Raw genomic sequence first — 19,698 nt, 5'->3', positions numbered from 1 at the left:
ATGAATACCCAGCATAACTGTCTCTATACAAATATGCAATTACAGTACAACATCCTAAGTGCGCTTACAGAAAAGGTAAGCCTAATGGTTAATGCATCATTTACTTATTCTTTAAGCCATTAAGAAGAATGTTTGGGATGCCAGGTTGTGAAAAATTCCTTTGGAAGGTGATAATCTTCCATCAGGACACTTTTCTTAACACTCTTTAATTCATCAGGAAGTCCTTCTAATGAATATTCTGGAGCAAAATCCATTTATTAACAACCGTTTTCCAAGTATAATGGCAGAATAGATCTTAGAAATGATAAAAAACCCATAAGCATTCATTTATCGAACATTTCTAAAAATGTTACTACCAAACAGACAGGCAAGCACCAGCCAGAGAGATGTTTCACAACCTGGCAACCCAAACAATGGAATCATTGGCTTGTAACTGACATAAAACATTAATAAATGGGCAACTGAACATCAATAAAGCCATTGGTTATAAACTATAGACCCTTTATTTTCTGAAATTCTACAAACTATTTTAACTATTAACTATAATCATTAGATGCAGCCCAACTTAAATCTGAGTGTCGAAAGTGGGCTGAAAACTGTCACAAAGTGCAAATACTTTTTTTTTCATCAAACGCATTCAAAGTAAAATACACTCAGGGGCGCATCTGATTCGATCATTACCCTTCGTGCTGAACCGAAGTGCGAGGAGTCGCCTGAAATGAAGACGATGAACAGCAGTAAATCGGTAACCAGCAGCAGTGATGTGATGAGTCACATGACCGTGCAGGGGTCGGATATACTCACTTTGTATATGCGCGTCGGCAGATGTGACCCTGCGAGCTGAGACAGACGGGAGAGCACCTCCTCCAGCAGCGCACGATGATCCAGCTCTCGATCAGTTTGCGGACGATTCCAGACGGTCGCGGATTCATTAAAGCCGCCTGGTCCTGAGAAAAGAGCCGTCAAGTGTCTTTTTGCAGCAGGAGTGTGCACAGGTTTAAGTCCCATCGCGGGCTCTGCCTGTCCTGGTTTGAGGGGGGGTTTCCCCTCAGTGTTCAACCACCGGCTCACCTGCAGAAGCCAAACCATGCGCTCCCGGGCTGCGCCGCCGCGGTAAGTCACCACTGCTTCAGGTGTGTCTGTGCGGTTACATTCAGGCATTTACAGAAGGTAGCAGAGTCAGTCAGACAGGGGAAACGTGTACAGGACGAAGTTATCAAAATTAAGAAATTCATGTTAACTGCACTGTTATCATAATATCGTGAAAAAAAAACCCGATAGATAATCAATAGAATCAAAATGATTGGAGCCAAATGGCCTTTTCTTACTGTATGTCATTAGTTGCAAGATGCAGATACGTCATTCTTAAGATTTTTATTAACATCAGAATTTTATTATATATCTGCATCACTTTCCTCCAACTCCAAGTGACAGTTGATGTATTGTAGTCCCATATGAGGAACAGAGAGTGTGTTAAACATACCAAACTGTGGCTTGGATCACTCTTAACCCATTTAAAAAAAGAAAAGAAAAGAAAAAAGTTGATATTCAGTGCAACAAAATGTTATTCAGCCACTCTTGCAGGCTTGAGGCCAGTCCCTCGGCCCACTTTAGGAATTTTCCATCAGAGCCTAGCAGGGCCTGATCTTTGCCCTGTCTGTCAAATTTGCAGCATTAAAAACAGTCGTAGTTCACTGCTGCCAAATTCCAGCGCAGATAAAAATTCTTCAAGTTGAAATGCTCTCCCCCAACTCCCATGCTTGTTATGGTAAATCCATGATGCTGCTTTTAGGAATGTTTCGTGTCATGCAGACAGTGGAGTGGCTCAGACATCCGGTCACGTTTAACAGAACCACTTGAGCTCTGCAGAAATGTTTGGTCTGAATGAGTGAATGAATCGAGCACAGATGTTAACCTGATCTGTCCTCCTGTACATCCACAGGTTTACCTCCCTCCTATTTCTCCTCTTCCTTCCCCCTGTTTTCTCCTCTTCCTCCTCCGCCCGCCCCCAGTGGGTTCTCCAGCGTGTCCCTGTGGTCCTCCCACAGCAGACGGAGGTCCGACCACCCCCTCACTTCCTGTCTCAAGCCCGCTTGGATGTTGGCTCCCCCTGTGACCCAGAATGCCACAAGAGAGCCCCTCGCCCAAGCTACTGGGACCTTCGGCGTCTTCTGGCCTATGAGACCCTCCACTCCAATGGTCAACTGACTGAGACCGCCATTGGGATCTATGGTTACAACCCCAGTTCAAACACCAGTCCGGCCTACTCCTTGGGGTCGTCTGGGAAGGCAGAGCGGTCACGTGTCAGGAGAAAGCGACAGATCTTCGGCCACGATGGGCGTTTCAGCATTGCCGGGCAGAACTTCCTGCTTAAGTATCCATTCTCAGTGTCTGTCAAACTGTCTACTGGGTGCTCTGGTACGTTGGTGGGGGACCGTCATGTGCTCACAGCTGCTCATTGTGTTCATGATGGTAAAAACTATGTGAAAGGAGCCCAAAAGCTCCGCGTTGGGTTTCTAAAACCCAAGCAACGAGACACCCAGCCATCATCTTTTTACCCTCCCTCCAACTTCACCAACCATGTTGAAGGTGGCCCTGCGCCTTACGCCCCACCAACAAACGACAAAATGAAGTTCCAGTGGATCAGAGCCAAGCGCACCCATGTTCCCAAAGGATGGATTAAAGGGAATGCTAATGACATTGGGATGGACTATGACTACGCTTTGCTTGAACTCAAGAAACCACACAAACGCCGCCACATGAAGTTAGGAGTCAGCCCCCCAGCTCAGAGGCTGCCTGGTCGACGAGTCCACTTCTCGGGATTTGATAATGACCGTCCAGGGCAGCTGGTGTATCGTTTCTGTCGGGCCGGCGAGGAGACGCCGGACCTGCTGTACCAACACTGTGATGCACAGCCCGGTGCCAGTGGGTCAGGAGTCTACGCCAGGATGTGGGATGGGCGGCGCCGGCGCTGGGAGAGGAAGGTGATTGGTGTGTTTTCCGGGCATCAGTGGGTGGAGCGTCAAGGGGCGTCTCAGGAATTTAATGTAGCGGTGAGAATCACACCTCTAAAATATGCTCAGATCTGCTACTGGATAAAAGGAAACTTTGTGGACTGCCGAGAGGGGTGAGGAAAGGGTGGACTGAGGGTGACATGGGTGTAGCCCAAGAAAGCATACGCCCACTACATCCTCATACATCATACCGCAATAGTGGGGCCACAAGAATCTACGCTTTTCACCCCACTACTTGTAGCACTGACGTAACAATATAAATATCAACGTGTTGGTTTTTTTTGTCCCCACACCAGTATCAGTATCCAGAAACACTACATTCTGTTAACAGGACATGTTTGCTTCATTTACGCTTCATTCCGCATCTGCGCTCACATTTTCTAAACTACGAAAAAGTGACATTGGGGTTAACTGGGGAAACGTATCATGTGGTTTTGCTGAACAGAAGCAGGTTTATCTGCTTCTTGGAACATTTATCTGGATAATAAAGTTATCTAGAGGATCATCTGATCTGGAACATGGACCGATGCAAATAGAAGTTTTGGAACAACAGGCTCTCAGATTACACGGAGCAGGACTGGGCAAACTGTTTCACTATGAATCATAGCCTTTTTACTGTGCTAATACTAAAGATTGCACTGTCAAAAGTTTTTCTACTGAAACTGATGATTTTTGTGGATGAATGTACAAGTCAGCTACCAAAGGTGCCAACAGTTTCTCTCCAAACTATCATGTATCTCCTCTCAGTGGACACACTAGTTATCTACAAGCATAGTGTAAATGAACAGTATTTTGGAAGAACACTCAACTTGTTACACGGCATATTAAAAGGTTGCAGAGGACTCGGATTACTTGTCATATGAAGCACATGCTGTTGAATGTTGTACTTTGATGCTTAGCTCCCTCTGGTGGCCAAGATAAAAAATTGCAGGTGCTTGCAGTGAACATTATGCAGACTTTGCATAGGCCTACATAAGCACTTTTTACCTTCTCATCGTTTAACATTTGTGAAATATATGCTTTGAAATAAGCAACAGTGTCCCATATTTCTTCTCAGCCTGCTCATTCAACATATACAGAACACAATCTCTGTTTAAACACCATGTTTTATTTCAGATGTCAAAAAGCATTTTGAGAAATGCTGCGGGGGTAACTGAACACTGTAAAAAAGACGAAATATGAGGACCAGCTCCTATGACTTCTCCAGCACTGACACGTTCATCAACAGGTTCAACCAGCAGTCTGCAACTGCATCCTGGCATATGGCACATGGAAAACAAATGACTCATTTTAACAAGTTTTATAACCTCAGGGACCCAGATCGACATCATCAGCATCAATTTCACTTAAAAACCTATCTTCAAATTTCTTGTAGACTAGAGGAAGATCAAGTACACTTTGGGGCAATGTGGTCGAAATCTGAAATCTTTCCAAATCTTGTTCCTTATTTCTCTTTTTCAGCTGTGTTCTTAGGGGTTTTCAAGAATGCCGACAGTGTGTGTTATTTGAGCAAAGACTTATCATTCAAGTAAGAACTGACACAGAAGCAGGAATTTAAAGCAAACGTTGAAATGTCTCCTTTCTGTGTTAAAGGGAACATAATGGTACATCCATTAAAAACTGAAACTTCAGTGGTGAGGCTCAATTGGTAGCTCAGTGATGCTACCAACTACGAAAAAAACAGGCAGATTCTACTCAACAGCAACATTCAGTTGAAATATTTGCTACATTCAAGTGGAAAATGACCGCAAACAAAACTTTAGCACCAAGGCAGAATAATGGGCACATGTATGGCATTTGCATGTAATCAAAGCTAGCTCTCACAAAACAGCACCGATGATCCAGAATGCACTGGTTCATCCCAAAAGTACTTCCTGCACCTTGTTTACGCTCCACCTGAAACCAGCCTGAGGCAGCCACGACAGCACAGGAGCTACTGATTCTCAGGTTTTCTACCCCTGATGAAGGGGGTCTCGGGTTGGCACGCATCCTGAATCCTGCCCCAAATTATGCACTGACTGCAGATTTGCGCCGGTGAGGGAGGTGAGGAGGCTCAATGAGAGGAACCTTCAAGAGGAAGAGGATGTTTAACAAGTGTGACTAAACAGAAAGGCAACGACATGCAAGGCAGCCTGTTCGTAACACCATTTTGGTAACTGGGAATACGTGAACCAGTAATGAGGTGACATACAGTGTCTTTCCTCTCCAGCTGTCTTCACCACCCGTGAAAATGTCACTATTAAACATCCTCTGCTGTCAAACGATGACGTGCTTGCAGTGGGAGAAGGGTTAGGTCCTGGGACGTACCAATAGAAATCTTAATTATCAGCCACATTCGTTTTGTTATCTACATCCAATGCACAAAGAGATCGACTTGATGGGATATGGTCCTCAATCCCATTACGGTTCAAGCATTCAGGCACCAAAATTGAATAAAATAAAGAGCGGCTGGGTGACCTTTAAGAGCACAAATGAATCACAGAAGATTTCAGCATGTCAGAGTGTGATTTGACATCGGTATGATTTTTAAAAAAAATTAATCACCTGGTTACAGCAGCAGACCTTCAAGTAACCCTCGCCACGGCAGGCGGGGCTGTAGGACAAGATTGAGTTTAAGGATGCCACCAGCATCTCAATCCCATCTCACTTGTTGACACCTGGGTGTCCATCTGTAAAGACTGCTGCTGTAACTGCCCTCGAGATAGCCAATGATGAGAAACAAGCACATACTGATTGTAAACACACAGTAACAAAGTGACTGAGGAGGAATACAGCAATCTCTGCAGAGGCAATGGATGAGAGTACCTATGGTGTTTTTTTTTTTCTACAGGCTGATCTCAAATCAGTTTGTAGAAAGTTTAATTTCACTTGGTGGTCCAAATCAACACTGAGGCTCTGCTTAAAGAAACAGCTCCACATCTTGGGAAACAGACATTTCCATTTTTCATGGTGAGTTAGACTCTCATATCTGCCTATTAAATATGAAGCTAACGCAGGCAGCCGGTTAGCTTATTCAGTACAAAGGAAAGCAAATAGCATGACTCTGTCCAAAGGTTAAAAAAAATCTGCCTATCATCACCCCCATAGCTCAGTCATTAGCATGTTTATCTCCAAATCAATGTGTGATAATAACAACAGCTGTTTTATGAGGGGGGGTAAGTATGCCAGACCATATCCAGTAGCACAGTAACTTAGTGGAGTCTCCGTGATTGTCTGACAACGGCCAAGAAACAAGATATAGTTTGCACATAACCGGCAGTAAAATGGCAAACTGTCATTTTAAATTAGGTTTTTGATCAACTTAATCAAAGAAGACATACTATGTTCATCATTTGTGAGTTTCAGAGGTAGGCAGATGTTGTTAGCACTGGACAAAATGAAGCTATCCATTTTGAGTCTTTCTGCTAATGTTAAGCTAACTGTCTGCAGGCTATGGCCTCTTATTGGACGCATGTCCATCTTCTCACTTAATTCTTCATTAGAAACCAAATCTTTTCCCAAAACGTTGAACTTTTGCTTTAAAATCAGCCGTGAAAACACGCTGAGAGCACTGCGTGTTTGCGTAGTGCTAACGTTACGTTTCACAGGTTCTAGAGCCTCAGGGTTGCAACAGAACAGCCCAATCAGGATTCAGGATCTCAGGCACTGCTCCTTCCACTGCTCCGAATTGCCCGTCTCGTTGAACTGACTGTCAGAAGCCACTTCCGCTCTGTGATTGGCCACCTGCACCTGCAATATCTTTGGTGAAAGTCACCTCCTGGCATTCCCTGACTTCCCTGTCGCCTAGCAACAACATAACACAACATGCTAATGTCGTCAGCGTGGTAATGCCCGGCGTAACTCGAAATAGTATACAAAATAAAAATATTCTTTTAAATAGGTATATATAAACATTGCATTAAAAATAGAACCGTATCAAAACACAATTATGAGTTCACAGTCTGTCCCTTGACCTCCAAGCGTGAGCGCTAAATCAACCCTCTGGTCTCCACCTGTCTCCCCTCCGCGTCCAGAGTTCGTAGGTGGGGTCTCGCTGTGAAGAGCCTTTACTGCGACTTGAGCCCCAAGCTGTTGGAGGACAGAGGGTAGGAGTAGGCTTTGCCCAGCACAATGCGGTCTCGGAGCAGTTTAAAGAGGACATAGTAGTTGCAGCAGAGAATAAGGCCCAGAGACAAAGTGTGGTTCCAGCGCTCGGAGCGCAGCAGAGAGTATAACTGGTACAAAACCACGCTGGACTCGATCCAGATTAGGAGGTTCAGGATCCGCAATGGCTTGTGGAACAGGAACTGCAAGACCAACACACAGGAAGACAAGATCAGAAGAGATAATATTACAGAGCATATTGAAGGTTTATATCTGAGTAGGCAAATATTTGATACGCAGGGGGTGGACACAATAAAATGAAGACCTGAAGGGTGTAATACAAGCTGATAGTCAGTCACTGTTTCAGTCTGTGTGAACAGGGTGGAATGAGCTCTTTTTAAAAATAAAAACAGGAACGCAAAAACGATGCCAAACGCTCAAACAAGCATGTCGGGCCAGTAGGTATGCGCGCATCTCGGTGATGATGTCATAGTTTCCCCAAATGCACCATTTTACATGTATGTATGGATAAACAGTTTCCAAAGGCCAAAATGTAGAGAAAATCATTGTTTAAGTAATATCTTAAACAAAACATCGATCATTCTCTGGGGTCAGTTTCCCCAATTATGAAGAAACTTGCGTGTTCTCTGTTTTGTAGCCTTGTAAACTGAATTTCATTGAGTGCTGGACACCATCACTTTGATGTCTGGGCATTTTTAACCATTTCATAAGATTCATTTTGCTACTAATAACGAATTTAACTCACACCAATTTGATGCAGACCATATTGGGTAAAGCATGTGTTCACTTGGTGACTATCAGACTATCTTCAGGCTGATGTTTGACCTGCAGTGCTGCTTGTTCTCTGCTGGTGCTCTGAGTTTGTCCTCACACAACCCCCACTAGAATATCACGGACTGAGCTGTTTGCTTTTCCTTTCCACAGCCTGTAAAAACTCTAAGCTTCTTCCACCACCCCCAACACAGTGAGGTGCTTCGATTGATTACCGTGAAGTGAACGTGATCAATATGTCACCCGGTGAGCAGAATCAGACAGATCCTGATGTTCCTCACTGCGTTATCAAGCCACTAGATGATGTCATTAATAACTGCCTAAAGCTTAATTTACACTGAGGGGTTAACGAGGGTGTTCAGTTTGTTTCATTACTGAATTTTAGACGACTGGCGGAAATTACATTTGCTTTAATTATTTCTGTTGTTTCGTTCTCTGTGATATTGACCCCTTAGCGCAGAGGTATGAATCCAGCCTAACGCATCAGATATGTGGCTGATTGATACAACTATTTCACCATGTAAGGCAGCTTATTTTATGATATTTTTCCCAATTTAATACCCTGAAGGGGACCAACTCCATGGCTGTGTAGTTGGTGGTACTGCATTGTATTATATTGTAATGGTGTTCTTACTATTTTGTCCAGCCCTCCAGCATCTAAGTGACTAATGTGCAGGTTACATCAACTGACAGATACTCACATAAAACCTTGCATGGGACACATCAGAGGGCAGAGCGACGTTATAGGGTCCGACTGCCTTATACAGACATCGACTGTGTCGTACCAACACCCCCTGAGGCCAAATGGTACTTTCCGACCACCTGCAGAACAGGTCGGCACCACGGTTAGACAAGGACAGACATTTTTTAAACCTCCATGTGTGTAAAAATGTGCGCACACAAAGGGCCACTCACACATGCTGAGGCGTGTTGCTGTACGAGCCGTGCTCCAGCTTCTGCCAGCGGCCCAAGTGAGCCGCCGAGCGATGCAGCAGGTCGCAGTAGCTGGGGGGCAGCAGCTGACTCATCAGCATCACGAACGCATTGATCCACACCATGATCAGATGCTCACATGACCAGCGCATGTCATAGTACTGGGTGCTCTGTGGATATAAAGAACACTGTTAGAGAAAGATAAACTCAAGAATGTATGCAACTGGAGAGGTACTGAAGGGATGGTGGAGCATGAGCTCTGGGGGAAAAAACAGGAGCCTGAACATCAACAATAAAATCTCAGAGGGGAAAACTGACACCAACCTTGACGAAGCAGAGAGGCAGGAAGGCTACGTAGTAAGCACTGAACAGGGAGTTGAACAGCACTTCCTTGATTCGCCGGTTGAAGTCGCTCTTCAGCTCCTCCACCTCTGCTCGAATCAACTCCGGTGTGTGCGAGTGTGTGTGTGGTGGGCAGGTGTGAATCGGCATGTGTGGGGGGCTGGAGAACTGCTCTCTGAGGTTCTCCCGTAACAGGAAGAGGAAGTCACGTGGGCGAAAGAACGGGGTCTCCGTGAGTTCAGCCTGCTGGTGGTCGGCCGGGTAATCGCAGTCGGCCGGAGCCGTTTGGCTTTTCCCTCCTTCCTGATGGAAACAGCAAAGCGGGACGTACACACCAAATCTGGCATGGAAGGAGGGCGGTGAGTGAACAAAGACAAAAGAACAGAGCAGCAGGTTTTAGTTTCCAATGATGGCAAGATGAGAAGGAGATGTATATCATGCATATTTAAAAGGGTGAGACATATTAAGAGAGGGTGGGTCCACAACTTCCATTTCCATTAGCACACACAGAAAACAAAAGCATCACGGCCACTGTCAGAGTATTACTGCATTGTAGCTGAACAGCTATGTGAACCATTTGTTCTGACAATCAGGATCGATTGGGGGGGGGGGGGGGGGTTCATGTTGATAAGTTTAGATTTTTCTTCCACCAGCAGCAATTTCATGTTTGTGTATGAAAATGTTTTATATACGATTCACTCCTTCACCTTTTTGGCACATACACAGAATGAAAAGACAAAGAAATTTGTGTGAAATTAAGTTTTTAGTTATTTCTTCCAACTCCACAGTAACTAGAAAAACTGGTGGCACATAACTGAACCTGGGTCAGGTGTCAATATGACAGATGTGGGATCAGAGTATTGTGGTTCTCGTGCATCAAAAAGATTTCACACACGGGTGGCAAGTTAGATTTCAACCGGCCACTGTTTTAGATGCATTTCCATTAACCCATTTAAAATTTTTACATTTAAAAAATCTTGAAATATTACATAAAAGATCTGATGTTTGGCTGAGGGGAAAAAGTTGGTGTATCCATAAAAACAAACTACAGCAAATGGAAACAGTGAATAAATCGTGGCATATATGAAGCGCGTGACTTAAACATCCACTGAAGCCGCTGCTCCACTAAAAATTCAGATCAGTGTGAAGTGACGAAAAAACTCTTAAGTTCATCAGAGTTGTACATGAAACAAGGACAAATGCAATACGTCCAGCATTTTTCCCACATCGGCTACTTACTTCTTCTGCCATGGCAGGATCACACCACACCGGAGAACTGGTGCCACCTACTGTTCACAATTTCTTTTGCTGATTACAATTTCCGATACATTTGGATGGATACGGAGCTTCTGGCTCTGGTCCATATGTGTGTGGGTGTGTGTTTGTGCGTGCAGGTGAGTCACTATATTTCAAACAAAGCGCTTTCAAACGAGCAACTACAGCCCACGTCTTTACATCGTCAGAATCAGGGGCTGCATCAGACTCTTTCTGTAACGTTTGACCTTCACACAGTGAGCAGAGTTTGAGCTTCACACATCGACTTCAGTTTGTGTGTGAATGACCATGAATGAGGAGAGAAAGTGTGCGCTGTTATCCCCATTTGTACGAAACACTGCATCTCACTCCTCAGACCTTTTGTCCCTCATTTAACTGCAGCCTTTCAGAACAGAACAGGTGTAAATACATTCGCTTTGAAATACGGTCAGATGACAGCTTCTACGAGCTTATTGTGGCCTTTAGTGGGTGGAGGGGGGGTGGGGGGTGGGGGGGGTCAAAGACTCACGGGTATCCCAGGAAGAGCAGGTTGAGCACAGAGTGGTTCTTGCAGAGGTTGACCAGCGTCCAGCAGAGCACCCATCCACACATGGTCAGCAGGCTGAGCCGAGCTGCGATCAGAACCACATAGCGGAGCAGTGATCCACCGCTGCTCTGAGACACCTGGACGAGACAGACGACAGAATGAGCACAGAGCGGCAGCACTGCCCTCAGTAAGGTTTGACTCCCACAGGGACTATGTGCATTCAAGCGTGTTGGCTGCTTGTCTAAACAGATCTGTGCACTCACCTCTGAAACTATTGTCCAAACAAGCCTCCTGGCCAACATGACTGTGATGAAGATAGCCAGGTGGTAGTCCATTAGATGAAAGTTCTGTGGGAGGATAACACATTCTTTCACTCATTCGTCATCAGTTTTCCACAAAAAACATTTTGAAATCTTACATATTCAAGTTAGACCTGAACCTGCCACATAAAAATCTGTCATGAGCTCTAAATGGACAGATCAGGGTTGGTGTTCACAGCGACCTGCAGAAGCTGTCACCTTTGCAAAACCTAATTCAGGGTAAGCTTAAAAACAAAACGAGCTCTTTGTTTTGGGATGTCAAGTGTTAAAGTTTAGGGTGAGTGTAGGCTTTAATTTTGGGTCTATCACTGTTTAACTTGAGAAAGCAGAAGCAGCATGTGTGTGAAGAGTGTGTGTTCTTACGAGCGAGGTAGAGGCAGCAGGGTGGCTGTACGGGTACCACCACACCGTCCTGTAGATGTTTATGTACTGGACAAACAAGGCCACCAGCAAGTAAAGAAAGAGCAGGAACTCAAAGAGCAGGCTGCTGTCCAACGGCAGCTCGGGGATCCTGGAGTGACGGACCGGCTCAGGAGTAATGAGGGCCGAGAGGGGCGGCGCAGACAGACCCACCGAGTTACTGCTCCTGGGAGAAGACAATTAACGCAAACTCTCAGAGAGAGACATCTGTGATGCAGCGTGGAGCAAAAATTACAGAAGCATTGACACAGGAAAGTTTTCTACTCCTCAAGCAGTTTTAAGAGACCCAGAGCAAATAATGAGTAATTTAAGCAGCCAATCAACAGAAAATTAATCCGCTACTATTTTCAGTTAATTTTGAATTTGATTTGCTGATTTCTTGGTTTCACATGATAAAAAATTGGTGTCTTTTGTCTTCTTTGCCAAGACACTTTGGGCTTTAGGGACTTGTTATGCCATTTTTTTTATATTACAATGTTGTGACATTTGATTGACTTGAATGAACTCACAAAGAAAATAATCCGTACGTTCACCAATAATTAAATAAATGTTAATTCAGCTCTAAAGAGGATACAGTTAAAGCATTTTCATGCACAGAACAGTAGATTTTATCCGTCTTCAAGATCTGAAATAATGCAAAATGTTTGGTTTAACAAAAGATGTTGTTAGATTTAGAGCCGTAAATAAAGATAATTTTCTTTTTCTTTCTCTCATTACAGTCAGCCAGCTGGAATATATTAATGTGTGAACGTTGAACATGTTTAGTCTGTGTTTGGTGTCTAAGCTCCGACCAGAGCTCAGCTCTGCAGGGGCAGACAACACTCAAATCTCCCCGTGGGGACGTAGAAGCTACAGGAGGATGCTGGGGTGGAGATGGAGCTTCTGAAATACTAAGCAAAGAGCAGGAGCAGCCGAGACGGTTTAAGTGCCTTTTCATGATTAACAGGCCGTGGGGGACACTTGAAGTGAGGGACGAATGACATTTGAGTGTGGCGGCAGACTCAAGACAGCCACCTGAACTCTCTCACAGGCTTGGCTTTGTTAGTCATTTTGTAATTTAAATGTCAAACAATTGCGAAAGAGGTCCTTCACAGTTCAAGGTGACGTCTTCAAATCTCTTGTTTTGAGGGACCAATGGTACAAAACCCAAAGATATTCAGTTCATAATCATTTAAAATGGGAAAATGGCTGAAACAATGAATCAATTATCCAAATGTTGCTGATTAAATTTTATTTTCTTTGATTAATCAACTAATTGTTGAAAGATTAATTTAAGGGATTAGATTTCCTACTGACGTGTAAAAAAAAGCAAACAAATGATGAATGAGGCCGATAATGCTCCAGAAGTATGTCTGAATACAGTTACATTAAAGCCTTTCTGTCACAAAATTTACAGTGTAAAACAGACATCAGGTTACAAAGCGGTCACAGAAACTGAGGTTTAAAATGTAAAAGCACTGAAATTCATTCGCGCCCACACCTGTTCCTGAAGCCTGTGCCATTGCCGAGGTTGCCTCCAACCAGAGTCTGCAGGGACGGCAGAGCAGAGCGACTTAGCTGCTGTCTGCTGGGACCCCTGCGACCTCCTGGCATGGTCGCCAGTTACCGTGGCAACCACGGACGCAGCCCACCAACCAACAGTCGCCGGGACTCGTCTCGTTCTCCTCAGTGAGCCACCATGTACAGCCAGGCCACTGCGGAGGAAACCGACAGACGAGTCAGAACAAGAGAAGTCAGGCGAATGTAAATATAAAAAAAAATAAAATTCTAACACAAGACTCGTACAAAAAGCCTGACAACTAAAAACTAACAAACCTGAGGCTTAATCAACATTTACAAACATTCAGCTCAGTCAAATAAAGTCCTGTTTCGAGACAGTTACTTCACATGACACACACTGTAAACAGCAGCCATGTTAATGAGCAGAGGACGGCGTCTTTCACTCAGCTGGTTCTCACTTCTGTTTTTCCCTTTTCTGACGTTATTTAATTTTTCTACTTTATTTACTGTCTGCATCACTTGGGAATCCATGTTATGCCAAACTGGCTTGTTAGCTATCTGAAACAGGAAAATTAGTAATGCTGAGGTTGCTGGTACTCCTGAGATTTAGGTCAAACATCTGTCACTGTTGTTAATGAAAGACAAGGCCACCCGATGTTTAGCCCTGTTGCATGATTTGCATGATTTCCTCGAAAAACGCAGCAACACCTGTGAAATAACCTCACTCGGTCAAAGTAGCTTGGTGTGAAATCTGAGGATCTGCTGCAGTTTGAAACATACAAACGTGCTCATGTTCATCCACGGAGGTGGGAAGAAAGAGGACTTGTGTTTGGCACCACTTTCATGAATCCTCATCAAACCCACTTTGGATGAAAAGACATGACATGTTATCACGACATTTAACCATGTCAACGGTTCAAAGCTGACAGGGTTTTCCCCAGGAAACTATTTAGCAGCGGTGGTAAGCCATTTACATCCTGATGCATTTTTTTTTCATGATCAATGTATTTAATACAACAGCCTAAAAACAACAGACGCACTCACACAGTAAATATATGGCATGGGTTGGGTGAGACTCTCCACTCTTTAAGTAGATTCATTTATGGCGTTAGCAGAGGTTGTGTTTATATTCTTACATATAATAATTAGAAACACTTCCTGGTTTTCTCAGCCTTCTTTGACAGTAAACTGAATTTCTTTGGGTTTTGGAGTGTCAGTTGTTTTAGCGAGGCGTCAACCTCATGGTCATTTTAAGGGTGCAGTTTGTAACGCTGCTGAATTGATGAGCATTACACTGAGAGGACTTTCTAATATTTGAGGCGTGTCTAACTTTTTCAATATAATGCAATACAGCTCCACCGCAAACCACAGCCTCTAAAGTGATCGTACAGTTGAATCAACGCCTCCTCTCAATATAAACCGAGTGTTACAACCTCCATGATGGAGGATTTATTGCCGGACTGTTGAATTAGACTGCATTCGGTTGACTTAGGCACATCTAATAAACTGTCAACGGAGCGTACAGATCCTGAGGTAATTAGCTTGTTTCACTTCATACAAACAGGTCCACTAATGCAACCAGATCAGAGAAACATCCAAGTCTTCGCAGTGGTAACACTCCTGGCTGCTCTCAAACTATTGCTTAACAAAGCAAACAGAGCTGTCAAATATCAACTACCCACGGTATCAGACTTGTGAGTGCCTGCTTAAGGTCACACTGGGAAACAATCACCTGGACATGTTTAAAGAGGCAATGATGAACTGTGTGTGTGACTACATGAAACGACTGGAGTTGGGCGGTATCAAAATTTTGTTAGTGTCAAACTTTCCCCACATTTTCCCGGGGTATACGGTATTACCGTGACTAATTAAAAATGACTTTGCAGGGCAGCGTGACAGTTCAGATGGTCAATGCTCACGCTAAGAAGCACCAGTCCTAACTTGTAGCATACCAGAATGACGGGGAGAAACTCAGTTAAAATCCTCTGCCAAGCATTGCCACCCAAACGAAACATAATTCATACCCCACGAAATTATGTGCGCATGTAATGAAAACACGAAAATAGCGCACGTCAAAGGTACGGCATCTGCTGATTTCACCACTTCACGCAAACCTCAAAAGCCGGGTATCATATGAAAGCAGAGAGTCTGATGATCACGAAGATGTCTTCCTCCTCACTGTGCGACGAAAACTCGGCGAGCTAACAGCCAAAGAGTAACAAAAAAAACTTCGCTAAATCATAAAGTTTGTCTGACCTTTGCTGTTTTGTGGTCAAAAGTTATATTCCAGCCCGAAAAAACGCTGCTAATGTCTCCTCTATGACTCTGCGTTAGTTTGAGATCAATCACGAAGGTCCTGCTTGTTTACATAAAGAGGAGGGGGTTTCTAGAGTGGAGGGAGCGCTCTTCATGCAATAACCTATCTCTGGGTTACTTCCTGCTGGATCGTCATTGGTGTTTCTATGGTGAATGTGGGCGGGTCGCTGAGCTATTGACCAGCGTAACCACGCAGTTAGTTTCACCGCTCCGTCTCATGAAGGAGCAGAGCGCTCACAGAGGACTCTGCTGAGCAGCCTGAAGTGTTATTTTACTGTTTTATTTGCATTTCGTCCTTTTACGAGAGCTAAGAACAATAGCAAGCAGAAAAAAGGCTGAGGAGTTTCTCCGTATGCTTGTACAAGATAACGGTACTCTGCTCAGATGCGCCTAAATCAGCGCCTGGACATACCTGTTAAAACATCTGTACGACTGCTCGGGTTCATCCTGAACACGTACTTTTGCACCGTCACCCTTTCCTCGAGTACGGAGTGGACTTCATTTTTCTTATGATGATGCTACAATTATGTTAGACCCCTATAGACCTATAAGCGCAGCATTTTTTTTAATGACGGTAATGAAACTGATACCATTGCTATTTTTAGATATGGCGGGATACTTTATTACCGGATTACCGCCCAACCCTAGAAACGACTAACGAGGAGTCTATCATCACTCATTCATTCAGCAGCTAACACACATGTCAGTGCTGGAGCTGTCAGCAGACACTTTATACAGAATCAGATGCTGACAGTGACACCCTGTCAGCTGAAACACTATCTGAATAAAACACCCAAAACTCTTCTCAACTCCAACATTACAACTTCAAACGTGTAGGTACTATTTGTAAATGCTGATAACAGGCTTTCTTCGCATATTTCAGCTTGTCATAGCAGGAAATAACGCCATCCACGATGGCTCGTCAGGTATTTCAGTCAGGCAACAAAGACAACACTGACGCACCTACATGGAATGCAGTTATTAATTATATTGTTATTGAGTACACCTGAGCTTTTCCTGTTTCAGCATGTCAAACCAGCTGTTGTACCAACAACCAATCAGCTCTACATGACAGACACTTGCGTAAAAACTAACTGTCAAGATGTGGTTTGTGGTCCAAACAAATCTGCTTTTCTAATTTCAGTTTTACATCAGTGTCGTGTGTAGTTCCTGCAGATGTTCGACTGTTTGGAAGAATAAGACTTGGCTGTTTCAGTGTTGACAGTAAATAATTAAATGCTCAGAACCTTGTTAATGATTTGGACGTTAATGATCAAGATGGCGCTGTGCGAGTGGCAGCTTGTTACAGCAGCTGTAATTCCTCGGTAATAGTGTGTTTTTGTGTCTTTGTAATACTTGCTGACTGTACCGACTAATTTCTGGGATCAATAAAGTCTTATCTTAAAGAGGGACAGTTGGCCTGAGGAGACCCATGTTGTAGGCCACTGTGGAGGCAACACACAGCCTGTTTCACTGCTCAGTCACATGATTAGGGTTTTTTTGGGGGGGGGCATTTTTGGATTGAGTTGAGAGCACGTAGAAGAGAAGGCAACAAAGCTGTTCAGGCAGATCTGAAATGGGGACACTGCCATTTACTCATTTAAATCCAAGAAAATGTATAAAATGTGTAAATTTAGTCATTGTAAGTCGAATATGATTTGGTTTTGGACAATTAGTCCAACAAAACACGCAAACTCAACATGTCATCGTGGACTCTGACTGATATTTCTGATTAATAATGAAACAATTTATCACCTGCAACCCAATTGTTTTTAACGCACTACAAAAAGGATTAATTTAAAGTGGAAGTTAATCAAAAGTGAAATCCTGGCAGGCTGTTTTATTACACAGCAAGATGTTTTAAAATACAAAAACTTGCACTAGAAGCTCAGAGACCCAGGAGTGCAACTAACGAGTATCCAATGATCAATAAATTGATCATTGGATCATTTATTCAAACTCTTGTTTTATCTGACCGAGAATCCAAAGCTTAAGGAAATCTGGTTTATTATCGTATGTGATAAAGAGCAGCAAATCCTCACGTGTGAAAAACTACAACTAACAAACACTGCAAATTTAAATTTTCTGTCGATGGACTAATTGATTTGGCCAAAGACAACAAACACATCCGTGGCTGCATCCTGCTAAAGAAATGTATTTTTGATGCACGGCAGCCCTCCAAACTTTGAACTTTTTGTCTACAAAACAGAGCCGAACCGATCAACTGACAGAATAATTTGCGCCGATCTAAGTAATCGATTAATAATTTTCAAGCACAACTGGAACCAACGTCCTGCCTCCAGCTTCTACAATGTGAGGGTTTGCTCCTGTTACTGATTTCATCTGACAGTGAAGTGGATATTTTAGGATTTTGGACAAAAAGAAACTATTGTAAGCTGCCACCTGAACTATAATGCCATTCAGTGAAGTCCTCTCTTGGCTGGTGTAGCTGTAACTGGACTCCATAAGATATTGTTGTAAAATAATTTATCTTATCATCACTGGTTTAAGAAAAAAAAAAGTAGTCCCGCCCCACTTCATCAGCCAGTAATAAGCTTCAAAAGTGAAACACCAACCTGTGGCAGATAACATCCAACCTCTTTGTATATCAGCATTTCCTTTATGCCGATAAGGCTTCATGAAACATGAGTGAGAATATCACTGCAGCTGCTCTGCCGCCAGCGTGCAGCTCCAACGTTAAACAACATTAAATCTTCAACAGGAAACAGACATTAACACACACATAAATGCACACCAGGGACCAGCGTTACGGTTGAAAGTCAAAAGTAAAAACAGGAACTGTGTGTGAGAGAAATCGGCTGCAGTGGAGGGACTGCAGGGCGTTATTTTGTCATTTTGTGGAAGTGCAACACGTTTCAAGGTTTCGCCACACCGCAAGTCCTTTCAAGAAAGGTTAAAAGAAGCGGGAGGGATGGAGTTGGTGTGTTTGCAGGGCTGTGCTGACTTTTCTGAGGGGTACACTTTGATAGGAGGTATTGTTTTTTGGGGCAGACTTGCTAAGACTTGCACTAAACCTGCCTGTCTGAATCATGACATCAGGCAGCGTTGTCGTTTGGTCCACGGCGGAAACTTCGGAGCTCACTCAGACATTAAAAATACAGTAATGTATGCTAGTAGCTAGCTGTTCGCGTGCGGGATTAAAAGCTAGATGGTGTACAAAAAAGCTCCGTAAAGCCTCAGTTACTCACACAACATCGACAACATATGGGGAGGTGAGCTGAACGAGGATGCATCAGTTAGTTGTGTGGCTTCCAGCCTGACGAGTCCGGACAGCACCGAGCATTTCTCCGCCTTCCAGCTTCAGTGTAGCCGACTGCAGTGCTGCGGCGACGAGACACGACGACACCGGTGATGCTGCGGGGCCGCTTTCTCCCCGGTTCAAAGCATAAAACGGTTTTAAAAGTTGGAGCTGGGCTTCAGGAGCAACAGTGTCGCGTTGCACAGAGACCGACGTGGCAAACCCGTACCTCCTCTCGCTGCAACGTCATCAGAGCGCGACTTAAACAAAGCTGCACTGCGCAGCCGCAGTTCGACAGAGCAAACGGCTGGTCTGCAGTCGGTTTGGCTGTTGTCTTTCAGGCTTTTATTAACGATCAATCAATAATTATTAGTGGATTTAGATAATGTCTTTTAACTTATCCACTTAGCATTAGGAGGTCATTTTGGAGGCTGTACTCCACTACCACTACTACTACTAATAATAATGATAATAGGACTGCAATAAAATAAAATCAGAAAATTACAATAACCCAATAATAAAAGTGAAATAAAATAAGAGCTATAATAGAAATAAACAGATATGTTGGAAGTCAAGCAGTCTGCCCACATTGATAGAAGTATTTTTTAAAAGATGTAATCAGATGTCTGATTCTGTAGTGCTGTTGAATTATGATGTGTCATGCAGAGAGGAGTTCCTAATATTAAGTCTCACCTCACCGATATAAATGGATGGACAATATATTAGATACACTTGTCAGTATAATGCAATACAATTCAACAGCCTCCAAAATTAGCATTAAGTTTCATCAACAACTCGCTGAGAGAGTTTCAAACTGCACATTTCAACCTTTGTGAAGGTGAGATTTACTGTATTGCAGGGCTGTTGACTGAGGCTGCATTAGTTTTTTCAAGTTGTACCTAATAATCTGGCAACTGT

The 19,698-nt window shown here is 43.6% G+C and overlaps 2 protein-coding genes across 2 annotated transcripts; one reads left to right on the top strand and one right to left on the bottom strand.

The window, feature by feature from the left end:
* Nucleotides 1–865: 865 nt before the first annotated feature.
* On the top strand, nt 866–4,025 carry LOC139331484 (serine protease 23-like). Its single transcript, XM_070962962.1, has 2 exons — nt 866–1,113; nt 1,943–4,025. The coding sequence occupies exons 1-2, from the start codon at nt 1,088–1,090 to the stop codon at nt 3,129–3,131; spliced, it is 1,215 nt and encodes a 404-aa protein (XP_070819063.1). The 5' UTR covers nt 866–1,087; the 3' UTR covers nt 3,132–4,025.
* An 84-nt stretch (nt 4,026–4,109) lies between these two features.
* Nucleotides 4,110–18,996, bottom strand: tmem39a (transmembrane protein 39A). The gene is made up of 9 exons (XM_070969413.1): nt 18,731–18,996; nt 13,186–13,399; nt 11,649–11,871; nt 11,229–11,312; nt 10,948–11,102; nt 9,147–9,504; nt 8,805–8,992; nt 8,591–8,711; nt 4,110–7,300 (listed from the first exon to the last, which is right to left on the bottom strand). The coding sequence occupies exons 2-9, from the start codon at nt 13,296–13,298 to the stop codon at nt 7,061–7,063; spliced, it is 1,482 nt and encodes a 493-aa protein (XP_070825514.1). The 5' UTR covers nt 13,299–13,399; nt 18,731–18,996; the 3' UTR covers nt 4,110–7,060.
* Nucleotides 18,997–19,698: the final 702 nt, after the last annotated feature.

Source organism: Chaetodon trifascialis, chromosome 1 (assembly GCF_039877785.1).
Source record: "Chaetodon trifascialis isolate fChaTrf1 chromosome 1, fChaTrf1.hap1, whole genome shotgun sequence".
NCBI classification, from domain to species: domain Eukaryota; kingdom Metazoa; phylum Chordata; class Actinopteri; order Chaetodontiformes; family Chaetodontidae; genus Chaetodon; species Chaetodon trifascialis.
Note: the sequence above shows the minus strand (reverse complement) of the source record. Positions and strands in the feature narration are given on the sequence as shown.

Excerpts from the sequence above, each read along its gene's own strand:
- tmem39a (XM_070969413.1), bottom strand. The coding sequence starts at position 13,298 with ATGCCAGGAGGTCGCAGGGGTCCCAGCAGACAGCAGCTAAGTCGCTCT. Across the intron at positions 9,505-10,947 it reads CTGCTCTTCCTGGGATACCC|ATTTGGTGTGTACGTCCCGC; the intron begins GTGAGTCTTTGA and ends CTTCCATGCCAG. Across the intron at positions 7,301-8,590 it reads TGTCCCATGCAAGGTTTTAT|TTCCTGTTCCACAAGCCATT; the intron begins GTGAGTATCTGT and ends TTGGTCTTGCAG.
- LOC139331484 (XM_070962962.1), top strand. The coding sequence starts at position 1,088 with ATGCGCTCCCGGGCTGCGCCGCCGCG. Across the intron at positions 1,114-1,942 it reads TCCCGGGCTGCGCCGCCGCG|GTTTACCTCCCTCCTATTTC; the intron begins GTAAGTCACCAC and ends GTACATCCACAG.